Source organism: Trachemys scripta, chromosome 7 (assembly GCF_013100865.1).
Source record: "Trachemys scripta elegans isolate TJP31775 chromosome 7, CAS_Tse_1.0, whole genome shotgun sequence".
NCBI lineage: Eukaryota > Metazoa > Chordata > Testudines > Emydidae > Trachemys > Trachemys scripta.
The window spans coordinates 54,404,711-54,427,488 of NC_048304.1; the positions used below are offsets into that span (position 1 = coordinate 54,404,711).

Here is a 22,778-nt window from a genome sequence, read left to right on the forward strand (position 1 = left end):
TTTATTCAAATTTGTGGTCATTAGATGGCAAATGCAGTTTGAATTTTGCATGTTCTTGGGTTGTGCAGCCAGGATTTACAGTAGCACATGAAGCTCTGTGGTTCTTTAGAAAGACTGCCAAATAGATCAGACCCCTTCTGAGTCCATCTGAATAGTAGGAATTTCTCCTATCCCTTCCATTTGTGATTCTGTTATTACTGGGGTGGTGTACAGCCTGGAGCCACCCTTACCCTTGAATGTTCCCTTCTGTTGTTCCACTGCATGCCTCAAAACTGACTTCCTTTTCTTACTGCAAGCATGTCTCCATGGTGTACGCAGACACTGTCATGTATGTACTTCTATCTGCTCGAATGGATTTTATTGGAAAGGGCTGAGCTGCAGAGGGGATCAGGTAAAATAGGAGGGGGAGTGAGCACTGACCTCCAGCAGCAGCATGACACGTGTTCACAACACTATAGGCTGAATCATGGGTAGGGTTACCATATTTAAAAAATAAAAAAAGAGGACACTCCAGGGGGGCCCGGGCCCCACCCCTTTCCCACCCCCGGCCCCGCCCCAACTCCGCCCCTTCTCCAAAGTCCCAGCCCTAACTCCGCCTCCTCCCCTGAGCGCCCCGCATTCCTCCTCCTCCCTCCCAGCCACACAAAAAGGGCTGCCCGAGCGCTACCAGCTTCATGGTTTGCCGGCTAGCCCCCAGACCCTGCGCCCCCGGTGCAGCTGGAGCCCGGGAGGGGAAGCGCCCAGCTGGGGGTGCAGGGTCTGGGGGCTGCCCAGAAAACCATGAAGCCGGTAGCGCTCGAGCTTCGGGCAGCCCCCATGCCTCCGGACCCTGCGCCCCTGCCAGGTACGTCCCCTCCCGGGCTCCGGCGGTGTCTGTGCTCCCTGAACTCCTGGGCTCTGTAAGCGCCGAGCTGCCCGAGCGCTACCGGCTTCAGGCAGCCCCCATGCCTCTGGACCCTGCGCCCCCGGAGCCCGGGAGGGGAAGTGCCCTGGTAAGCCAGGGAGTATTTTTCCCGGACATGTTCAGCTTTTCTGAAATTCCCCCCGGACAGGGGTTTGATTACCAAAAAGCTGGACATGTCCAGGAAAAACTGGACGTATGGTAACCCTAATCATGGGAATGCATCGTTAAGGCCTTGTTTGCCCTGAACAACTGAATCATTTGAAAGAGCACTGTTTTGCACCAGTTAGGGTGACCAGATGTCCTGATTTTATAGGGACAGTCCTGATTTTTGGGTCTTTTTCTTATATAGGCTCCTATTACCCCCCACTAGGGTGACCAGACAGCAAATGTGAAAAATCAGGACAGGGGGTGGGGGGTAATAGGAGCCTATATAAGAAAAAGACCCAAAAATCGGGACTGTCCCTATAAAATCGGGACATCTGGTCACCCTACCCCCCACACTCTCTGTCACGATTTTTCACATTTGCTGTCTGGTTACCCTAGCACCAGTTGAAGCACAAATGCTTCTAGTTAGCCATTCCTTGGGTCTGCTGTAGGAGGTGAGATAGGATGTGAATTTCCAAAGCTATTATCATGCTTCCCCAAACATGCACCATGCAGTTACTTATCTTGTATGTACTTAAGGTTGTGGAGGAGGGATGGGAGAGAGAGAGGGACAGACATGTCCTGGACTGAATCCATTTTTGGTGTAACTTCAGTGGTTAGCTAGAGTATCAATTCAGTTTACTGACCACTGCAGCCATGTTCTTCACAACTGCACGTGTAATATCATAGCTTCAAGGGCTGGCTCACACACTCCAACCTCCTCTATTCATGCACTACAAGTTCCCATGGAACTTCCTCATGGAAGCAGCGTAAATGTGGTGAGATATTAATGTGGCTCTGCAGGGTACTGCCACAGCCTGGACACATGGTGAGTTTGACATGACATCACTGCAGCTGTACTACTACCTGGTGGGGTCTGAAGGGATGTAGCTGTGCAGCAGGATTAGCAATAGAACATGATGGGGTTTTTCAATGCAGGAAGACTTGGTGTGGCATTGTTGCAGCCCTAGGCATGATGCCGGTTGATGCAGTCTCCATGAAACAGTAGAGGTGTGGGGGGAGGTTTTCTGTGACCTTGCTGTGTGCCAATCTTTGCACATAGTGGGCTTTCTGTTACCATCTGACATGGGGGTGGAGGAGGTGGGATCACAACAAGGCAGCAAGGAAGGGGGAGGCAGATGAGGAGTGACAAAGAGGAGGGTTGCAGGATGGCAGGCCACAGCAGGGCTGTAGGGGGTGGGTGTGCAGGTAGGGAAAACGAAGGGGGCTATGGGGTGGCAGGGCACAGAAGGGCTGTGGGAGATGGGGGATGCAGGCAAAGGGCATGGAAATGGGGATGGGGGTTGCTCCATGAGGATGCAGGAGGGGGCATGGAGGTAGGATGCATGTGGCAGGACATTGCAGGGCTGTGGGGGTGGGGAATGCAAGTGGGGGACATGGAGGAGGGATGTGGCAGGGCCTGGGAGGGCTTTGGGGGATGCAAGTGGGGGGCACGGAGGAGGGATGCACGTGGCAGGGCACAGAAACGCTGTGGGATGCATTTGATGGAACACAGCAGGGCTGTGGGGGAGGCAGGCGGGGGGCACAGAGGAGGGATGCATGAGGTGGGGCACAGCAGGGGTAGGGGGTGCAGGCAGGGAGCACAGAGATGGGATGGATACATGTGCCGGGTCACAGCAGGACTGCGGCGGGGTGGGAGATGCAGGTGGGGGACACAGACACAGCAGGGCTGTGGGGGGTGGAAGGATGCAGGTGGGGGCACAGAGGAGGGATGCACGTGGTGGGGCATGGCAGGACTGCTGCGGGGGTGGATGCAGGCAGGGGGTACACAGGCGGGATGCACGAGGCAGGGCTGCGGGGAGTGGCGGGGTCAGGGATGCACGTTGCGGGACCCCGCGAGGCCGCAGGCAGGGGCGCTGCGGAGCGCTGAGGGGGCGGAGCGAGGCCCGGCAGCCCTGTGGCAGGGATGGGCGTGGAGCTGAGTCTGTCACTTCTCGCGAGTCGGAACGGGGGTCACGTGGGACTGGGCCTCTCTCACTTTACGGACCGTCGCGAGGGTCATGGTGGCGCCCGTGTACCCGGCCTGGCTCAGGCGCTTGGCCGCCGGGAGGCAGCAGCAGCGGCGGGCTCCCGCCGTGCGCCCCGCCCGCCCCCTGGTGCTGGCCAACCAGGTGGCGAACCGCCGTCTGCGCCTGGGAGGTGAGTGCGGGGCCGGCGGGACCCAGGTGTCCGGCTGCCCACCCCGGGGGCGGGAGGCACCGAGCAGTGGCTTACAATCCAACGCAACGCAAACCTCGCTCCTCCGGAACAGGCCCCGGGGCGGGGTCCCCATCCCTGGCAGGCTGGAGACCGGGCGTCTGCCCCAGGAATTCTTGTGGGCCGTTTCTTTGGCCTGTGTCACCCAGCCTGGGGCCCGGCTAGGTTAGGTGCTCACAGGGCTCCCTCCTGACCTGGAATCTGTGGATGCAGGCGGGGGGCACGGAGTATTGTCTGTGAGCTGTTCCAAGCGTGCGTGCCTGCACACACACACAAGGGAGAGAGGCTTGTTGTTGATACATTTACTATAACAAACATTTTTAATGTAAGGTGACTGAAAATGTTTGGCTTTGAAGAAGGAGTCGCCAGCATGAAAATGTGGTTAAACACCAGTTTGGGTGGTGATGCTCCCTCTTCCAGTGGCTGATCACTTTTAATCTTTCTGAAACCCCCTTTAGACTAAAGAGGTTGCTGCTGGTGCAGTGTAGCTGCCTCTGGGGAGAGAATAGGGGGTACTTTTATATGAAGAATTTATTTAGGGCTGGATACATGCTGGGGCTCCATAAGAATGATCTAGTATCTTATGTTCTGAAATGCTCTTATGTAAAGAGAAGTAATTTAAATTATTATGTGCTGTTTCTTCTATGATATCACTGGTATTCAGTCATGAACAAATGGATTTACTTATGTGCCAGCTGCTGTGTTCATTACATATAGAATCCTAGAATATCAGGGTTGGAAGGGATCTCAGGAGGTTATCTAGTCCAACCCCCTGCTCAAAGCAGGACCAATTCCCAACTAAATCATCCCAGCCAGGGCTTTGTCAAGCCTGACCTTAAAAACCTCCAAGGAAGGAGATTCCACCACCTCCCTAGGTAATCCATTCCAGTGCTTCACCACCCTCCTAGTGAAAAAGTTTTTCCTAATATCCAACCTAAACCTCCCCCACTGCAACTTGAGACCATTACTCCTTGTTCTGGCATCGGCTACCACTGAGAACAGTCTAGATCCATCCTCTTTGGAACCCCCTTTCAGGTAGTTGAAAGCAGCTATCAAATCCCCCCTCATTCTTCTCTTCTGCAGACTAAACAATCCCAGTTCCCTCAGCCTCTCCTCATAAGTCATGTGCTCCAGACCCCTAATCATTTTTGTTGCCTGTATATCAACCTTTCTGGTCTGCAAGGAAAAATGATAATAGCCATCCCACACCCATCATCCAGTCTGCCGTATGGAGAGACCTACATAAAACAAATGATTGATTGAAACACTTTGCACTGTGACCTGGCCTAGGACTAACAGTCAGAGGGAGCAAATTCCACACTTGGATCATTAAATACCCATAGGGTGCTCACTCAATGTTTATAAAATATGCATAAGAAAAGTGTCTTTGAAACTTGGTAAGAACCCCCTTTGGATGGATAGCAAAAGGCTGAAGGCCAAACTGTTACTTCCGCAAATCATGGCCCTAATTTCAGGTGGCTTCTGGGGTATCCAGAAGTGATGTGTGTTTGTAAAGTATGTTATGCACAAAACACTATGTAAATGGTCGACGTCATTAAGACTGATTGGATATCAGATAACTGAAATGGCTCAGATCCTTGGACTGAAAGGGATGCATAGCATCTTGCTGTGAGCAAAGTGATGCTGAGATTTCTTCTCTCCTGTGTTTTTTTTTTTTTTTTTTTCTTCCCCTCTGCCCCTCTCTCCACCTACCTGTTTTATCCCTCTCTCCTGGGAGTTATGCAACACAGAGGCTGTTAATGTGAAATATTCCTGAGTAACTGAGATTTTTTTACTGCAGTATTTCTTCCTTCCAGAGGCAACGTGTACTACAGAGATATCATTACTGATGGCTTGCTGGAAGCAGAATGAGTTCAACGATTCAGCTTGTGCCAAGGAAATCCAGACATTCTATGACTGTGTGGCAAAGACAGATGTAATTAAAGTCTCTTTGGTTGTCCTAAATTAGTGGCGGGAGGGAGGAAGCCGCCTTCAATTAGTCTCGTAATAGTGCCAAGGACACTCACTGTGCAATTTAATTTGTAGTGTACTGATCTGGGGGAGGGAGATGATCCACATTAGATAAGACACGCATTGCTTCTTGTTTGTTAGAGAGCATTTGGATGTGAGTAGTTACGTGTTTACCAACCTTTGATGAGTACAGCAGGTGCACTTTCAAACTAAACAGATATTGAGTAAAATATAAAAGGGGGTTTTGATGTCAGTTATAGTCTGATAACTATGGACTCTACAGTAGTGGAGATGTAGAAAACATTTTTCCCCTCTGCACCAAGAGATAGTTTTGAATGAGGGGTGTAAAAGTCTTGGTGCAAGTGATGTACAGTAATCTGTGCTATTAGTTCTGGGCCTGCCATTAGCCCTAATAGAGTGAGCTGCAGACTAATTAATCTGCTTTTTAAACTTGCGAGTTAATGTTGGTTCCTAAAGATGCGTGAATGTCTGTGCAACACAGGGGGCAGATTGAGAAGGCAGTGGAACTGGACTCCAAGCTCTGCCCACGAATCCCAGAATAGCTGGATTTTTTCTGCTTGACTGTCTTCATAGTAAACAACTCACTGGGATGCATAAGGCAGTTTTGTCTATTAAAACCATTATGCCCAAACTGTCTTCAGACACAGTTAAACTATGATGGAAGATTATAAGGTTTGTTATGTTGTTTTGGGGCTTTTTTCAACTATAAAGATTAGAAATTTTATTTAAAAAAAAAAAAAAGTTCAGTTACTTCAGAAATACTGGAGCTGGTGTTAGTACAGTGTACCAGACAGTACCTGCTCAATCTGACCCTGGGCTTCAGAAACATTCACTTTCATGTGTAGTGGTAGGATAGGTGGTCTTAATCTGTCACTGGAGAGCAATGGAAATCCAAACCTTCTGGTACTGAAAATGGTAATGAAAATTCAGAAGTCTTATAGAGCCATCCTTGTGGTCATGGGGAAGAAGCCAAAACGTACTTCACAGGGTGATGAGGACCCCATGGAGGTGAAAACTGAGAAATCTGGAGAAAGTGGAGGATCCAAAAATAGTAAAGTAAAGCATAGACATAGTAAGACTGTGTTCTTACTTAAAGGAACACATTAAATTTGAAATCTAGTCAGTATTAAAAAAACCCTCCTAAAACTATTTTTATGTACTACACTTGCCTTTAAGGTGCCACAAGTACTCCTGTTCTACTTGCCTTTAAGTCATTCTACTCTACTGTGTAAAAGATTTGCATAAACAGGAAACTGACTAGATATGAAGCATGTCAGATTCCAAAGTAAACAAATTGAAAAATAGAGAACAATATTTTTAACTCCCACACTGGTACTGTTTCAGTAAACCTAGAAGTTACTTATAACAGTAGTAAACTAAAATATTGAAAGCTGTTTGGGATTTTTCTTAAGTTGACAGTGCTCTTTAACTTCATAATTTCAAATGAGAAACAAGGTGGGTGAGGTAATCTTTTATTTGACCAACTTCTGTTGGGGAGAGAGAGAAGCTTTCAAGCCACACAGAGCTCCTCTTCAGGTGTGGAAAAGGTACTCTCAGCAGCACAGCTAAATGCAAGATGGAACAGATTGTTTAGCATAAGTAATTAGCACATATTCTGAGGAACCATTCAAGTAGAGTGGTCCATTAACTCCTCTGCAGTCATAGGATTAAAAGGGGGGTTAGTGGGTTACAGATTGTAAACCAGCGTTTCTCAAACTGGGGTCTGGGAGGCTACTCCAGGGGGTCTGCAGGCCCCCCGCTGTTTAACTCTTCCCCCTCTCTCCCTCAACTTCCCCCTCCCTCTCAGTGCCTCCTGCACACTGTTCCCTGGCATGCAGGAGATGCTGGAAGGGAATGGGGAGGGGGTAGAAAGAGGTGGGGAAGGGGTGGGGCCTTGGGGGAAGGGGTGGAGTAGGGGTGGGGTCTGGGGCTGAGCTGGGGGCTTGGGGGCACCTGAAATTTTTTAAATCAAAATGGGGGTCCTCAGGTTGCTAAAGTTTGACAACTGCTGTTGTAAACCATAAATCCAGTGTGTCTCTTAAGGCTGATTTTTAGTGTCTAGCAATTATGAATTTAAGCTCCCAGGCTCGTCTTTTGAAAGTGTTGTGCTTCCTTTGAGGGTGAGGGCTGATAGGCCAGATATAGAGTGATTGCTTCACAGGTGATGGGGTGCTTTTGTTTTTTATCATTTTCCTGTGTGACTTCATTCAAGAGCGTAGTGATTGTCTGGTTTCACCCACGTAGTTCTTATTTGGGGCATTTAGTGCACTGGATGAGGTACACCACATGTTGTGATTGGCATGTGCAGGATCCATGGATCTTACAAGGTGCATTGTGGGGGGGTGTTGATCATTGAATCAACCTTGAATGGTCTCTTAGATTATATGCTAGCTACATACACTAAATAGTCTGATCCATCTTGCATTTAGCTGTGATGCTCAGAGTACTTTTCCCACATCTGAAGAAGAGTTCTGTGTGGCTTGAAAGTTTTGTCTCTCTCACGAACAGAAGTTGGTCCAATAAAAGCTATTACCTCACCCACCTTGTCTCTCTAATATCTTGGGACCAACACAACTTCAACTACTGCTGCATTTCAAATAGACAGCAGTCACTGGCTTCTGAAAGCAATCCTTAGGATTATCCAGGCAATTGGTACCATAACTCTCACTCAGTGGGCAGATGGTATGCTTTTGAAATGACTGTATCATTAGAAGTGTGGCTGGGGTATGTGTATGAATCACTTCAGCAAATAAAGGAGGCTAATTCTTTGTGTTTCAGGTGGAGCACAAGGAAAGACTTAAACAGGAGTCCCTGGGCCAGATGGGAAATTTATCTCCAAAGACAGTGAACAAACTGTTGAGAAGGTTCCCTAATATCACAGATGATTTTTAAAGGAAGACTTGCTTTCCCAAGTAACTGGAGACCAGTAGCTAAAGCTGGTATCATCTTTAGAGAAGGAGTTAAAAGTAGTGATCAGCGAGCATTTGGGGCTGATAGTGGGCTGTCAGCATTCCTCGGGGGTTCTTGACTTGAACATTTCTTTGGGGGTGGGTCACTTTCTCCATTAGCTGAGATTGTTCTATGGGGTCACAGGGTTTTGTGATGACAGGATGGATGTTTGCTAAGGGTTACTCAATCACCCATAATGTGGTCTTGAGTCTTGCTTCATTGTGAAATAAAGTCTTCTAAGGAATGAAATAAATTAATTGTTTTCACAACTAGGATGTGAACAGTGCTTGTGTGTGTTAGTACATGCAGACTCTACAGCAAGCCTCCTGCCTGACTTGAGTTGCTGGTTTGTGACCCAAAATTGAGTTAACTTACAATTGATGAGAATGGTAAAGGTGTGCTTCACCAGATGTCTATTAATCTTTCTTCTCTTAGCCCTTGACAATTTTGGACCTTCCATTAATCTATGAAGAATGACACAAATCCAGGACCAACTCCCAGAGTAGCATCCTTTTTTCATAGAATATCCGGGTTGGAAGGGACCTCAGGAGGTCATCTAGTCCAACCCCCTGCTCAAAGCAGGACCACTCCCCAGACAGATTTTTTTTTTTTTCGCAGATCCCTCAATGGCCCCCTCAAGGATTGAACCACAACCCTGGGTTTAGCAGGCCAATGCTCAAACCACTGAGCTATCCCTTCCCCCTTTTTACCACAGAATATATTGGTGGGGAAGATATCAAATGTGACTTCCACCAAGGCACTTCTAGTTTAGACCACCTGCTTTTCAGGGGAGAAAAACAAAGGGTTTGCCATGCTCTGTTCTTCTTAGCTGTCGTATGGTAACTTCACACAAGAAGACCTGGCCTGGATAGCTTATTATAGTTGACATAATTTATGTCACTCAGGGGTGTGAATAAACCACTCCCCTGAGCGACATAAGTTACATCGACATAAGTGCTCGTTCACAGCACTATGGCGACGGGAGAGCTTCTCCCACCGACATAGCTTCTGCCGCTCACAGAGGTGGGTTTTTTTTATGCCAATGAGAGAGCTTTCTTCCGTCAACATAAAGTGTCTTCACCAGACGCGCTGCAGTCACGCAGCTGTATTGATACAACTGGGTCGCTGCAGCACTGCATGTATAGACATGGCCTTAGTGGACAATAGAAAGAGGGAGGGGGCATAGCACAGATGTAACAGTAATAAGATAATGCGGATACAGACTAACACGGCTGCTACTCTGAAACCAGTAATAAGATAATGTTACCTAAATTTGTTTCTGCTGTTACTTGTATTACAGTAGTACCTAGAGGCCCCAACCAAGATCAGGTCCCTGTTGTGCTATACACTTTATTTACAGACAGACCCTGCCCCAATCAGCTTACACTCCACGTGGACAGGACAAAACAAGTAGTGAGAGAGGAAGCAGGAACAGAATGGCAAAGTGACTTATCAAAGATGACACAGCAGGACAGAGTGAGGAATTGAAACAAGGTCCCCAATTCCCAGTCTGGTGCCCTTCCCACTGGAGAATTTTTGTTCAGTCTGATAGTTCCAAATTGTGGTTTTCTCTTAACTATAAATTCATGATCAGTGGTTGCATTGGATTGTCCCACAGCCTAGCCAGTATAAGATGGCAGACATTACTTGTTGGCATCATGGGTCTTGAAGAGGAATCTGAAAGAGAAAGAGGATGATGTCCCTACCTGTTGGTTCAGGGAGGAAGTTCTGTGTATAAGGGCACATCTCTCACCTGGCCTGGATTTTGTGGTGCATTCTGCATTTCAGGGTTGGTCTCCTTGGCCCACAACACTGCCAAGCCAGATGATGTTCTGTGGATGAGAGACTTGTCAAATACCCTTTGGTTAAATAGAATGTGCACTAAGCTGAGAGCAAAGAGGCTGTGAATTCTCAGATCACCTCTCCCCCTGACTGGTCTGTCTATTCTGTACTCTAAAACCTTTAGTATTGAGCACAGCCTCATGCCCATTACTCAGGTGGAGAGACAAGTATCTTGTTCTAAATGTATCTGATATGAACATCAACAAATAGCCTTTTATTACAGGATAGGGTGAAAAAGAGGGAACTCATCAGTGTTTTGTTTTGTTTTTTGTTTTTTTTCCTTCACCCTTCATCTCAAATAATTCATTCAAGTGACTTTAACTGTATGTTCCATGCTAACTAATCCCTGATTTTACAGTTGCATTAGTAAATATGCAGTGCTTGTCACTGATGTAGTTGCCTTCTCTGATCATTTCAATCTCTGCTATATCTTTACCATAGCCATAGTATGCCACACTTGGATCTTACAGTTGCTAAAGTATGGAATGTGCTCTGTTTTTTTTTTTTTTTTTTTTTTTTTTTTCTTTTCCATTAATGCACTTAGGCATTACAATACTTGTTATTTGTTTAAAAACTACTTTTGACAGTTCACTTGGCTCTGGATTTGATGCTGTGATCATTAAGTGTTGATGCTGACTGTGTCCTGGGCAGTTATAGCTGCTGTGATCACCCTCTATCTGACTATTACACTTGTAATTAAGCAGAGTGTCTGGGGTGTTGAGACATTTACTTGCTCACTAACAGAAAAAGTCCCTGGGATGCTTACTGTGTGCAACTGTGCAGAGGATGATTATCTCCTCTTAATGAGTTCTGTGGGAGCACTGCTGGATGATGTACATGGTGATATTGCTGGATCATGGAAGCTGGATGTACGTGTTAGATTCTGCTGCTCCATGTAGCACCACAGACTTTCTCAAGAGTGCCTCACCTTCATAGTAGGGAAGTGGGGAAAGTGATAATTAAATGAAAGTTTACTTATCTGTTTTTCCCTCTCTAAGTAAGATTTATAGGATTTAAGCAAACCTGTTGGAATTCCTTGATCTTATTCTCCCTGTTTCTTCTACTCACCTTACAGCCTGGCTATCACCAGCTCCGGGCATGATTGCGCTCTTAAATTCCTCTTATCATTTTATCATATAAGGTGTATGGAGGAGGCAAGAGGTGTATCTCTTTACTTCCCTGAACACAAACAGTGATCTCATAGGAGGCAGGAAATCATTCAGAATTCCTGAGGAGTACACAGACATGAAGGCATGCGGTAACTTTCTTCTTGCACCCATTCTACCTTTGATGGGTGTGAGTAATATTAAAAAAAAAAAAAAAAAAAAAAAAGGCCTAAGGTAATGCCTGTAACTTGTAGGCTCACTGACTTCTGGGCACCGTGCCAACGGGGTCTGTATTGATATAGTGTGGACTTGCTAAATAATAGGTGTGATTATTCAGATTTATTTTAATACCTTCGTGCTTCAACCTCTTTCTTGTGGGAGGGGATATCCCTTGACATCCCCACCGCACATTCATGTCACTAGAGTCTTAGAAGGAAGAGAGTAACTTGACTCTTTGGCTGCTAAACATTCTCTTCTCTCCCTGCTATCCACCCACCCAAACAACAGTCACAGGGAAATCCACTGCACTACAGTTATGGTTCAGGCAGCAAAGCTGATCTGGATTAACTGGCTCGATTAGTTACAAGCACATAGATGAGGAGGTTGGGGAGCGGGGGTGTACAGCTCCTGTGTTAGGGTGTGTGACCTCCACATTACTGAGGAAGTAAAAGATTGCCTCTCAAGGATATGAAGTCAGTGACACTTCCTGATCTTTAAACAAATGATGTTCTCTGTGCTGAGCCCACAAGGATGAGGGACTAAGGCTATGTCTACACTACCCAGCTTTTGTTGCTACAGCTGTGTTGCTAAAAGTCATGCAGTGTAGCCGCTGTTTGTCTGCTCTCCTGCCGACATAAAACTTCCACCCCCAAAGACCAGCATTTGAGTTGTCAGCAGGAGAGTGCTCCTGACGACAACGCGCTATTCACACTGGCACTTGTCATGGCAAAACTTTTGTATTTTGGGGGGGAGGGGAAACACCTCTGAAAGACAAAAGTTTTGTCATTCAATTACCAGTATAGACAGCCTAAGTCCCAAAGCTTGAGGCAATGAATTCAGGAGGAGTCTTGCCGTTGACTTCCATATGAACAGGATTTGACACTACGGCAGCAGCAGAAAGCAATTCCACCTCCCTCCTTCTTCACAAAGGGGGATTGAGATTGACACTATGCCCCATATTCTTCAGAGAAATAGTTATAATGTGATTATAGCATATCTAAGATGTATTTTATGCAAGATGGGTTGTGTGAGATATCATTGGAAAGGTTATGATTTACTGAATATGATCATCATTTGTATGCATGTATCATTTTGGTATCTGAAGTTAGGTCTATGCACCTATTACAAATGTGTTTACACCTGGTGAATGCCCATGAGACAGAATACAATCAGTCTAGATTGCTGGCTGGAAAGGGCCATCAGGAAAAATGATAGCATCTGCAAAGACCTAATCTCCCACCTTCCTGGAAAGCCTTCCTGTATATGCTGTAAATAGACTGAGTTATGGCTGCAGGGCCATGTGATCATGTCTCCTGATACTGGACTCCATGATAAAATTAGTACTTTTCCACTGACGGGGGTGGGAGGTGGGAATCACACTGTAAGACAAAGGATTCCTGCCATATGTAAAATCTATTTAAGGCAGGGGAATGACATAATCATGGTTCCTTCTTCATTGTCTGCCTGCCCAAGATGACTGCCTAAGACTGAACTGGGGAAGAAAGGATTGAACCTAGGCTGGAGGGTGTCTTGTCTGTGAAAGAAATACCTGGAGTTTTAAGCTGCAAGCAAGAGCAGTTTGCCTTCAAGAACCTCTGCAATCTGCCTAAAACAACATTTTAGGGTGAGAATTTGCTAGTTATAACCAGTTTCTTTAGAATATTAAGCTTAGCTTGTGTGTTTTGTTTCATTTGCTAGGTAATCTGCTTTGATCTATTTGCTATCCCTTATACTCACTCAAAATCTATCTTTTGTAGTTAATAAACGTGTTTTTGTTTTCTCTAAAACCAATTTGTGGAATTCATAATGGGGAGGGGGGACAAAAGGCTGTGCATATCTTAGAATCATAGAATATCAGGGTTGGAAGGGACTTAAGGAGGTCATCCCTGCTCAAAGCAGGACCAATCCCCAACTAAATCAATCTCCCTTCACATTGAGGAAGGGGACGAATTTCAATGAGCTTACGCTACATAGTTATCTGTGCCTCACAAGATAATATAATTTTGGGTTTACATTCCAGAGGGGGTATGCACTTGAGTGCTGGGCAATTCCTTAGGTGAGCTTTCTCATGCAGAGCTGATCTCAGCATCTGTGTGAAACTGCAGCTAGGCATGTTCCTACCTGTTTGTGTGCTGGTAAAGCCTGAGGGCTTGGCTGATTTGCCTCAGCAATACAATGTGAAGGGAGCCCAGCTGGTGGGACAGGCGGGCTCAGTGGTACCCCAATTCCAAGTGGCACCCCAGGGGAAACCCATCACAGGGATGTTGCACCTCTAAGGGGAAGACCTTAATCCTGAGCTGTGCTCATTCAGTGCCCACAAATAGGTCAAAGGGAAGGATAACTCTGTCTCTGTGGGGGCAGAGCAATGTGCAGTGTGGGGGCAGTTCATCAGTGCTATGGTTACTGCTTGCCACTACTATGGAGGAGACCAGGATCAGCTCCTCAGGCCAATAGCACTGCAGGGGAAGGGAAAGCTTTTCCTTGCTCAGAGGGGTCAGTGCAGATCATATAGGAGCAGCATGGGTAGGTTGGCTCTGGAGGGATTCTAGTCTGCTGGCTATGGCTGAAAGGTTTGTCCCACAAAGGGACCAAGGGATGTGCTTTAATCAAAGGGGGTGGGATTTCTCTACAGATACACACTGGACTGAGGTGATTTTCACCTAGTTAGGTCTTGTCTACACGGGAAAGTTATAAAGTAAGGTGAGGACTTTAACTTGTATAGCCCCCTCTCCTCCCATTTGGACACTTATTTTAGTATAAAATGGCCCTTTTCAGTTTAGTTTGTCATTTTGGACAACCAAGCTGAAAAAGCCACTCTTATCTGAAATAAAGGTGTCCACAGGGGGAGTAATCCTGAAATACTATAGTGGTTTAATGATACCACTGTAATTACTCAGGTACAACTGGTAAAACTTTCCTGTATGGACATCCCTGATCTCACTTGGACAGCAGCAGAGTACAAAATGGTGTGTTCTGGTGGGTAGGGAAAGGGCAGATGGGCAAAACCCAAAGGCTTCCAATGGCCAAAGTCAGTTTCATTTGCTACCACATGTTTGTTTCCTTGATGCAGTTGCCAAATTAAAATAGTGTCAGGTCTCAACAAGAGTGAAATTGTAGCCCTGATAACAGTCCATTGCAAGAGGCACATGCTGCAAGTTCAAGTGTCTCATTGTCTCTAGATCGTTGGGCTCAACAGGAACTGATCAATGACTCCATGTCTAGTTGGCAACCGGTATCAAGTGGAGTGCCCCCAAGGGCTGAGTTGCCGTTTTACTCGCTCAGTTTGAGCACACTCCTCCCCTCAGCTTGCATTAATAAAAGCAGCCCTAGAACTCTGAAATCCATGGGCAGTGAGTATTGTAGGCCGGGGGAGGCTGAACTTCCCCAAATAGCCAGGCGTGGCCCCGCCCACACTCTGCCCCCAGACCCCCTCTTCCATGGCCCAGGCTGGCTGGGGCGGCGCCACCCACCTAGTGATCTGGGGCTGGAGGCTCTGCAGCCGCGCTGCCCGGCTAGGGTTACCAGGCGTCTGGTTTTTGACTGGAATGTCCAGTCGAAAAGGGACCCTGGTGGCTCTGGTCAGCACCGCCGACCGGGCCATTCAAAGTCCAGTCGGCGGTGCTGCAGGTCGAAGTCAGGCTAGTCCCTTCCTGTCCTGGCACTGCGCTGCACCCCGGAAGCGGCCATCAGGTCTGGCTCTGGGCACTGCCTCCGCCCTGAGCACTGGCTCCACACTCCCATTGGCCGGGAACTGCAGCCAATGGGAGCTAGGTGGTGGTGCCTGCGGGTGAGAGCAGCACGTGGAACCTCCAGGTCCCCACCTCCCCCCACCTAGGAGCCGGACCTGTTGGCCGTTACCGGGGCGCAGCGTGGAGTCAGGACAGTTAGGGAGCCTGCCTTAGCCCCACTTACCAGGAGCCGCCCGAGGTAAGCCCACACCCCAACCCTGAGTCCCAACCCCCTCCCCAGCCCTGAGACCCCCCAAACCCGGAGCCCCCTCCTGCACCCCAAAGCCCTCATCCCCAGCCCCACCCCAGAGCCTGTACCCCCAGCCGGAGCCCTCACCCCTCTGCACCCCAACCCGCTGCCTCAACCCACAGCCCCCTCCTGCACTCCAAATCCCTCATTCCCGGCCCCACCCCAGAACCTGTACTCCCTCCCACACCCTAACCCCTTGCCCCAACCCGCAGCTCTCTCTCACATTCCAAATCCCTCAGCCCCACCCCCAGCCTGGAACCCTCTCCTGCACCCCAAACCTCTCATTCCCAGCCCCATTCCAGAGCCTGCACCCCCAGCCGGAGCCCACACCCCCTCACTTCAACCCCCTGCCAGCCCAGTGAAAGTGAGTGAGGGTGGGGGAGAGCAAGCCACTGAGGAAGAGGGAATGTAGTGAGTGGAGGGTGGGATCTCAGGGAAAGGGCGGGGCAGGGAGTTTCGGTTTTGTGCAATTAGAATGTTGGCAACCCTATGCCTGATCGCATGGCACTCTGGGGCTGGGGGAGCTCGGCTGGGGCAGGGGTGTCAGCTGCAGTGGGGGTGCTCTGGGCTCCTGTGGGGGAGGAAGGGGCAAAAGGGGAGAGGCGGGGCCTCCGGCAGAAGGGGACGGGCTGGGGGTTAGCCTCCCCCAATGGCCGGTTCACCAGCCGCCCATGCTGAAATTCCTTTCTTCTCTTCCCCTCCCTGCCACTGCTGCTTTCTGTAGCAGGGCCCTGCTAGGGGCAGAGCCCACTAGGATGACCAAACAGCAAGTGTGAAAAATCGGGACGGGATGGGGGGGGGGTAATAGGAGCCTATATAAGAAAAAGCCCCAAATAGCGGGACTGTCCCTATAAAATCGGGACATCTGGTCACCCTAGAGCCCACTAGGGTGAGGCTCTGGTTTCAGCCTCTCTTCTTGTCTGCCTTCTGCCTCTCTGTCTGCTTGCTTAGTGCTGTCAGTTCAGAGATTTGTTCCCAATTAAATGATTGCAATTCTTGGCCAGACAAGCAATGCCCAGCGCACACTGCAGTAGGATCCACCCAACAGCAACTGCTCCCTCCTCCCATCTTCTAACAGCATTGCATTGCATTTGATAAGCAATTGTGGATGAGACAAACCAGCAAGACTGGAATCAATGATTGCTGGTAACGAGCAGGGAGAGAGAAAGAGGCTTTGCATCCAGTCAAGAGGGACTTCAACAGCCTGTTCCATGTTTTTGTGTTGAAGGTCTCCTGGAAATCTTATCCAGTGGACTAGTGGACTTTCCCCTTTTGAGATGCAAGACGAACTCTTTTCTAAGGTGAATTCCACATTTCCATGCTGCAAAATCCCAAAAGAGTTAATTCCTGAAGAAGAATAAAAAAGTACAGTTATAGGGAATGTCCATTGCATTGAGCTGAGAGCAGCACATAGAAGGTGTAAAGACACTTAAAATTCCTGAACTGTGTCAAATGGATCCACTCAACAGAAACTGGGAAGTGGACAGGGAAGCAGGCCCTCTGCTTATATTTATTAATGATAAACATTAAGGGGTGTATAAATAAATTGACTAGCACTGCCCATAGTGGGCAGCAATAACAGCCAACCCCTGTGACAATTTGGGGTTCCACCCAGACTAGTGAGGGGTTGTGTCACCGCCTGCCCTGCAACTCTGGATGCCTTCAATGCTGTGCTGCTGCGGACTCCAAGAGCCAGCAAACATGCAGGTCCTACACTGCCTTCCCCTGTCCAGTTACTGTTTGAAGAGTGACTCCAACACCTCCTGTAGTCCTAGATTTCCCTAAAACTGGCTCCAGCAATGTCCAGCCCTCTTCTGGAATGCTCAACAAAGTTATTTAGTTTGCTGCTCCTTTAAAGAGCCAGAAACACCATCTTGTGAGCTTGGCTGGAGCAAACAATCTCTTCAAGTCAGTCAGAGTACTGGGCTGGTTTAGAGAAAACGTAAAACAAATTTACATAATCAGAGAGTTTTTAATTGAGTTTGGCATGCCAATGTGCGTTTCCTTGTCTTTGGTCACACCTTGCTCCATTTACATGGGAGACCCATTCCATCAGGCAGAACTGCATTCCTGTGTCTGGAAAAAACCCTCTTTATTAACTCCCCCCAACATGCCTGGTTTAAACACATTTTAATCATAATTCCAGCAGCTCTGTGTAATTATTTGTGGGTTGACCGTACATACGTTACACACGAAGATTAATCATCAATGAGCTGTTAGTTTTATTACTTGACATCTTCGAGATGCAGATGATAACAGTAGCGAGTTGGGGTACATTGAGCTGGTCAGGCCAGCTGACACTTAGTGCTAGACACCAGTGCTTCTGGCTTAAGGCTGCTCTTTGGGTCTTATCCCCTACTAAGCACCCCCACCCACCAAGTGGAAACAACTTTCCAGCCTTAGCCCAAGGTTAAAGAAATGCTTGGCTGAAAAGATGAACCTTGGAGGTAGGGTGACCAGATGTCCTGATTTTATAGGGACAGCCCCGATTTTTGGGTCTTTTTCTTATATAGGCTCCTATTACTCCCCACCCTCGTCCCGATTTTTCACATTTGCTGTCTGGTCACCCTACTTGGAGGTGATCAGGATCTGGCAGACCAGCAATGGGAACACCCTCGAATTGGGGTGGGGGTTATCCACTGAGAGTTCCCTGTCACCTATGCTGTTCTCTTAGGAGACGTCTTAACCTGAAATGCTCTGTCTCTGATTTCCCTGGGTTCAGAGCCCAGAGAAGAGGGTGTTCTCAGGGAGCTGCAGGTGGTTGAGCAAGAAGACAGAGGTTGGAGGATAAAGTCCAGTTTCTTCAAGACATAATCTCATGCAAGCACACAAAGGATTTCCCCCCACACCTTCAGTTTTATTGCTGGAATTTTTCTAGCTGGGAGTTCCAAATCTTCCACCCAGTTCCACCAGTCCCTTGCAGGCAGGAGAGAGATGAGGAAGAGAGAAGAATCAGTGGGGGAAAGGAGGGAAGTGTCAAGAGAGGAGAGAACTGCTGGGTTAGGCAGCAAGGTAGGCAGGGGAAGAGAAGTAGGCTTGCACTAAAGAGAGATGCATACCTAGAGCAAAAAAAGAGGCTGGGACAGCAAGAAAGAGGGAGGGGAGAGAGCTAGGGTAGGAGGCAGAGAGAGATGAGGTGTGGAAGCAGCCTGGAAGGCTGAAGGCTGTACCCTGCCCGTCTGCACTTGCCTCCTGCTGTTTTTGAAGGTGGATCAGAAATTCTCAGGACACATTCTCTTCCCCTCACTCCAGAACAAGTAAATAGAAGAAAGAAGAAAGCAAAATCACAAGCTGCTGCTGTGAGCTTTCATTCCCTTCCTTCCCTTCCCTGCATCGAAACGACGGAGTTGTGCTGTACAGATCCTTCCAGTGCTGTGCTGCTCCAGCCCTGCTCCCTGGGAAATAGAACAAGGGAAGGAGGGAGAGGAGGAGGCAGCTGAGCCCAGCAGCAGCGAGAATGTGAAGCCTGAAGAAGCTTCTGCCCACTTTGTTCAGGAAGAAGAATGGAGCTTCCCAAAGCTCTCAGGTGCCTGACCCTGCTGCTGAGTTTGTTACCCTGCCTCAGATGTGTGGAGGTAGGAGATTTTTTATTTTATATCTCCCTATAATGTCACATGGCTTTTTAATATCCTGTGCAAGTGGACATTCCACTTAGCAAATATGCTCTCTGAAGCACCCCGGTATCTTCTGTCCCTGGACCAGAGGGTTTATGCTGGAAGGAGGGCTATTTATCTTCTTTTGCCTCTGTAAATGCATAATCAGAAAAAACAACCCACAGGAAGCTGAGCAGGGTGCATGGGGTGCAGCTGCTTTGGCTCATGTTTTCTCAAGCTCTGCAGTGACCAAAGCAGGAGGGTCTCTTTGTCTCTGCCCATTGCTGATAGATTGATCTCAGCTATTACTGTTGTGGACTGATAATGTATAGCTACATGGACCTGGTGCCAAGAATGTAGGACAGGGTATTTGCACTCGTGCTAAAATGTGGGGGGATTGACCTTGCTAAGGGGACCAGTCTTTGGTGAGAGGGCTTTGGGAGGAGCACATTGCTCCATGGGTCTGGACTGCAGTCCCTTCCTTCATGGTCAGTCTCCAAGTTGTGGTGGATCAATTGTCCACACGGTCCATTATTAATCCAGCCTATCACATGCAGACTGGCCTGGGCATACACATCCTGTGGGAGCAGGGAGTTGGGAGACATGGATTCTGGTTCTGTCACCTGTCTTGCTGTGGGAGCTTGGACAAGCACAGGACTCCTGTGGCTCAGCTTGCCCGGCTCTGAAATGAGGAGAGTCATTCCCATCTCTGTAAAGTGCTTTGAGATCTTCACATGACTGTCGCTATAAAAGTGCAAAGTATTGTTAGTTTACTCTCCATTTTGTGGGCTCAGTGCTGTATGATACAGAGAGAGAGAGAGGCTCCCTGCTCAATGGAGTGTAAAAATCTAACTGCTGTTTACACACACACACGTACACTGACCCCCCCCCACCCACAAATCCCCCCCCCCCCCCCATCCCATCTGACATTTCCAAAAATGTCATTGATACATTTCTGGTCTAGAATTTCAGGTCTGGCTTTTCTGGGGTGATCTTGATGTTGTCCCATTGTCAACAGCACCTGCTGATCAGATTCAGTTCTGGCATAAGCAGGCCTGACCCCTGTTAAAACCAATGGGAATTGCCTCAATTTACTCCAAAGATGGATGTGGCCCAGAGTCTTTAGTACAGCCAAAGAATTAGCTTCAATCACAAATTGTTCTCTCCCCTCTTTACAGAACGAGAGGTGAAGCTGAGAGAGATGAAACCATGGCAGCTCCAGTAAAAAGAGAGAGTGAGAACAGCTCCCGATGGCAGGGCCGACCAGAGGATTCAGGGGGCCTGGGGCAAAGCAATTTTGGGGGCCCCTTCCATAAAAAAAAGTTGCAATACTATAGAATACTATATTCTTATGGGGGCCCCCATGGGGCCCGGGGCCTGGGGCAAATTGCCCCACTTGCCCCACCCTCTGGGCGGCACTGCCCGATAGCTAGGCTTCTAAAGATACACTTGCCCCCACTCTGTAACTCAGTGATCCTTGCTCATGTAAAAAGCTGCTGGTTATTTAGAAATAAACTGGAGTGTGAGGATCTAGCAGAAATACTTCAGTCTCTTTGCCTCACTCTGTTGCCACTGGTCTGGGAAGAGCTTACACCTGCCTGCAAACCCTGTGAAAGCACCAGGTCACGTCAGAGCGGAGATCTCCCCACCCCCAGCCAGCAGTGGTGTTGATACCACCAGAAAGCATCTGCTCACACCACGGTATGCAGCTGGAGTTAGGCAGCAGCCACAGAAACCCCAGAGCTTTGTTTCATATCCCTTGTGCTTGTTCCTAATATGTCAGGCCCTGTTTGGTGTAGTGTGGTGTGAGGTATCATTGCACTTCTTAAAGGCCCTGTTGAGTTCCCTCTTATAGACACTCATCGTTTTGTATGTGGGTGTCCTCTCTGAGTGTGAACACTGACTCCTGAGGGCACCACCTCATCAGGTAGATGCCCTCTCTTCTGTTCACTATCACTGCCATAGGAAGTTGCTCTTCCATGCTCGTGCAGGGAGAGAGGGAAGGACTGCTAATACATTTTTAGAGGGTATTACCATTTCTTTCAGTCTCCCCTTTTACCCTCTACATTTTGCTCAGGCCCCTATTTGTCCCTTCCTCTCCTGCTTGCTCCAGCTCCCCATGCCTCCCAGAGTACTTGGATAAAAGCCTGAAAATGACGCGCAGCAGCCCTTTAGCGGCATGGTTGTTGTATGAAGGGTAAGCTTCTGCAGCCCACAAATTATTCATTTTGTTGTTCGTGGGCAGAGCTGTGATTGGGTTCTAAGAGGGGTAATAGGGGAATCAGGGAAGAGGTGGTTACTAGGGTGTGTTTCCTCAGAGCAGCCAGAGACTGAGCAGCTTTCATGACTTGCCCACGTTTATTTCAAGGGATAATCATCTCTCTGCTTTTGCTCTGTGTTTCTTTCCCAGGCTCTCCTGGGATCGCAGCCCAGCCAAAACCATTTGCAGAGTGCAGGTAAGAACAAGAAGTTATTAATTCAGTCACCCAGTCAGATTCCTCACTGCCGCAGTGCCCTGAGACTGTGAACAGAATGTAAACTGTTGGCTTGCTCTCATCCTCTGTCTCGTCCCATCGTTGTGCCATTTTCTGTTCTGTTGCACTCTTGGGTTTCTGTTTCTCTCCCTCCCTCACATTTCCAGCCTCATTTTTTCTTCATCTCCAATACTGCTGCAGTTTTCCTTTCATCCCACATTTTCTTTCCCTTTCCTCTCGCTTTGTCTCTTTCACACTGTCTCCTTCTTTAATCTATTTTAATAAATATTGAGGTCTCACCGACCCCTCATCATGGCTTTGTCAGTGAATCCAAGTCAGGCTACACATCGTCTTCCAAGTGACTCTCTCTAGACATTTTTATTGCTTTCTTCACAGTGTATCGGTACCTGCTGATATACACTGCACCACAGCCCATTCCAGCTGGGCTTGCAAACATCTCTGTTGTTTTCAAGGTCAATGGCACCAGGGCCGGCTCTAGGCTTTTTGCCGCCCCCAAGCAAAAAAATTTTGGCTGCCCCCACGCCAGCCCCGGGCTCTCCCCGCCACCTGCCCCAACCCTGGGCTCTCCCCCCCACCCCCTGCCGCCCCAACCCTGGGCTCTCCCCTCCAACCCACATGCACCCTCTGCCGCCCCAACCCTGGGCTCTCCCCCCCCCACCCGCACCCCCTGCTGTCCCAACTCTGGGCTCTCCCTCCCACCCCACCCTACCTGCACCACCTGCCGCCCCAGCGCTGGGCTTCCCCCCACCAGCGCTGACTCCGCCCGCTCCCCCCTCACCTCCAGCCGGTCCAGCGCTGGCAGTGTCACGGAGTGTGGGGGAGTCAGGACCCTGCACCCCTCTCTTCCTGAGATTCACTGTGACTCTCAGCCAGCCAGTAAAACAGAAGGTTTATTAGATGACAGGAACACAGTCCCAAGCAGAGCATGTAGGTACAACCAGAACCCCTCAATCAAGTCCTTTTGGGGGGTTTAGGGAGCTTAGACCCCAGCTTGGGGTTCCATGCATTGCACCACCCAGCCCCCAAACTAGGGTTACCATATTTTGTGCCTCCCAAAGGAGGACACTCCACGGGGCCCCGGCCCTGCCCCCAGCCCCGCCATCGCCCCAACTCCGCCCCCTCCCCAAAGTCTCCGCCCCCTCCCCTGCTTCACGCGAACATTTGAGTCGAGGGAAGCCTGAAGCAGGTAAGGGGGAGTGTGGGGGGAGGAGGCGCGGCCCAGGCTGTCCCCGGCCCTGGGGTGCTGGCCCCAGGCCCAGCCCCCGGCCGAGCACCCCCAGCACCGCACCGCCGGTCCCCAGCCCGTCCCCCGGCACCGCCGGCCCGTCCCCCGAGCCCC

The 22,778-nt window shown here is 48.8% G+C and overlaps 2 protein-coding genes across 2 annotated transcripts in view; both read left to right on the top strand.

The window, feature by feature from the left end:
* Positions 1-3,006: 3,006 nt before the first annotated feature.
* On the top strand, positions 3,007-8,481 carry CHCHD1 (coiled-coil-helix-coiled-coil-helix domain containing 1). The gene is made up of 3 exons (XM_034776692.1): positions 3,007-3,208; positions 5,083-5,201; positions 8,036-8,481. The coding sequence occupies exons 1-3, from the start codon at positions 3,070-3,072 to the stop codon at positions 8,147-8,149; spliced, it is 372 nt and encodes a 123-aa protein (XP_034632583.1). The 5' UTR covers positions 3,007-3,069; the 3' UTR covers positions 8,150-8,481.
* Positions 8,482-17,919: 9,438 nt separating this feature from the next.
* The window catches only part of LOC117880531 (neurotrypsin-like), a 31,835-nt gene continuing 26,976 nt past the window's right edge, over positions 17,920-22,778 (top strand). Inside the window, exons 1-2 of the mRNA XM_034776799.1 lie at positions 17,920-18,926; positions 21,355-21,400. Coding sequence (XP_034632690.1) covers positions 18,855-18,926; positions 21,355-21,400 — 118 coding nt within the window. The 5' untranslated portion in view covers positions 17,920-18,854. The remainder of the gene's footprint in view (positions 18,927-21,354; positions 21,401-22,778) is intronic.

Coding starts and splice junctions, on each gene's coding strand:
- CHCHD1 (XM_034776692.1), top strand. CDS start 3,070: ATGGTGGCGCCCGTGTACCCGGCCTGGCTCAGGCGCTTGGCCGCCGGG. Junction 3,209..5,082: donor CCGCCGTCTGCGCCTGGGAG/GTGAGTGCGGGG, acceptor TCTTCCTTCCAG/AGGCAACGTGTACTACAGAG. Junction 5,202..8,035: donor ACTGTGTGGCAAAGACAGAT/GTAATTAAAGTC, acceptor TTTGTGTTTCAG/GTGGAGCACAAGGAAAGACT.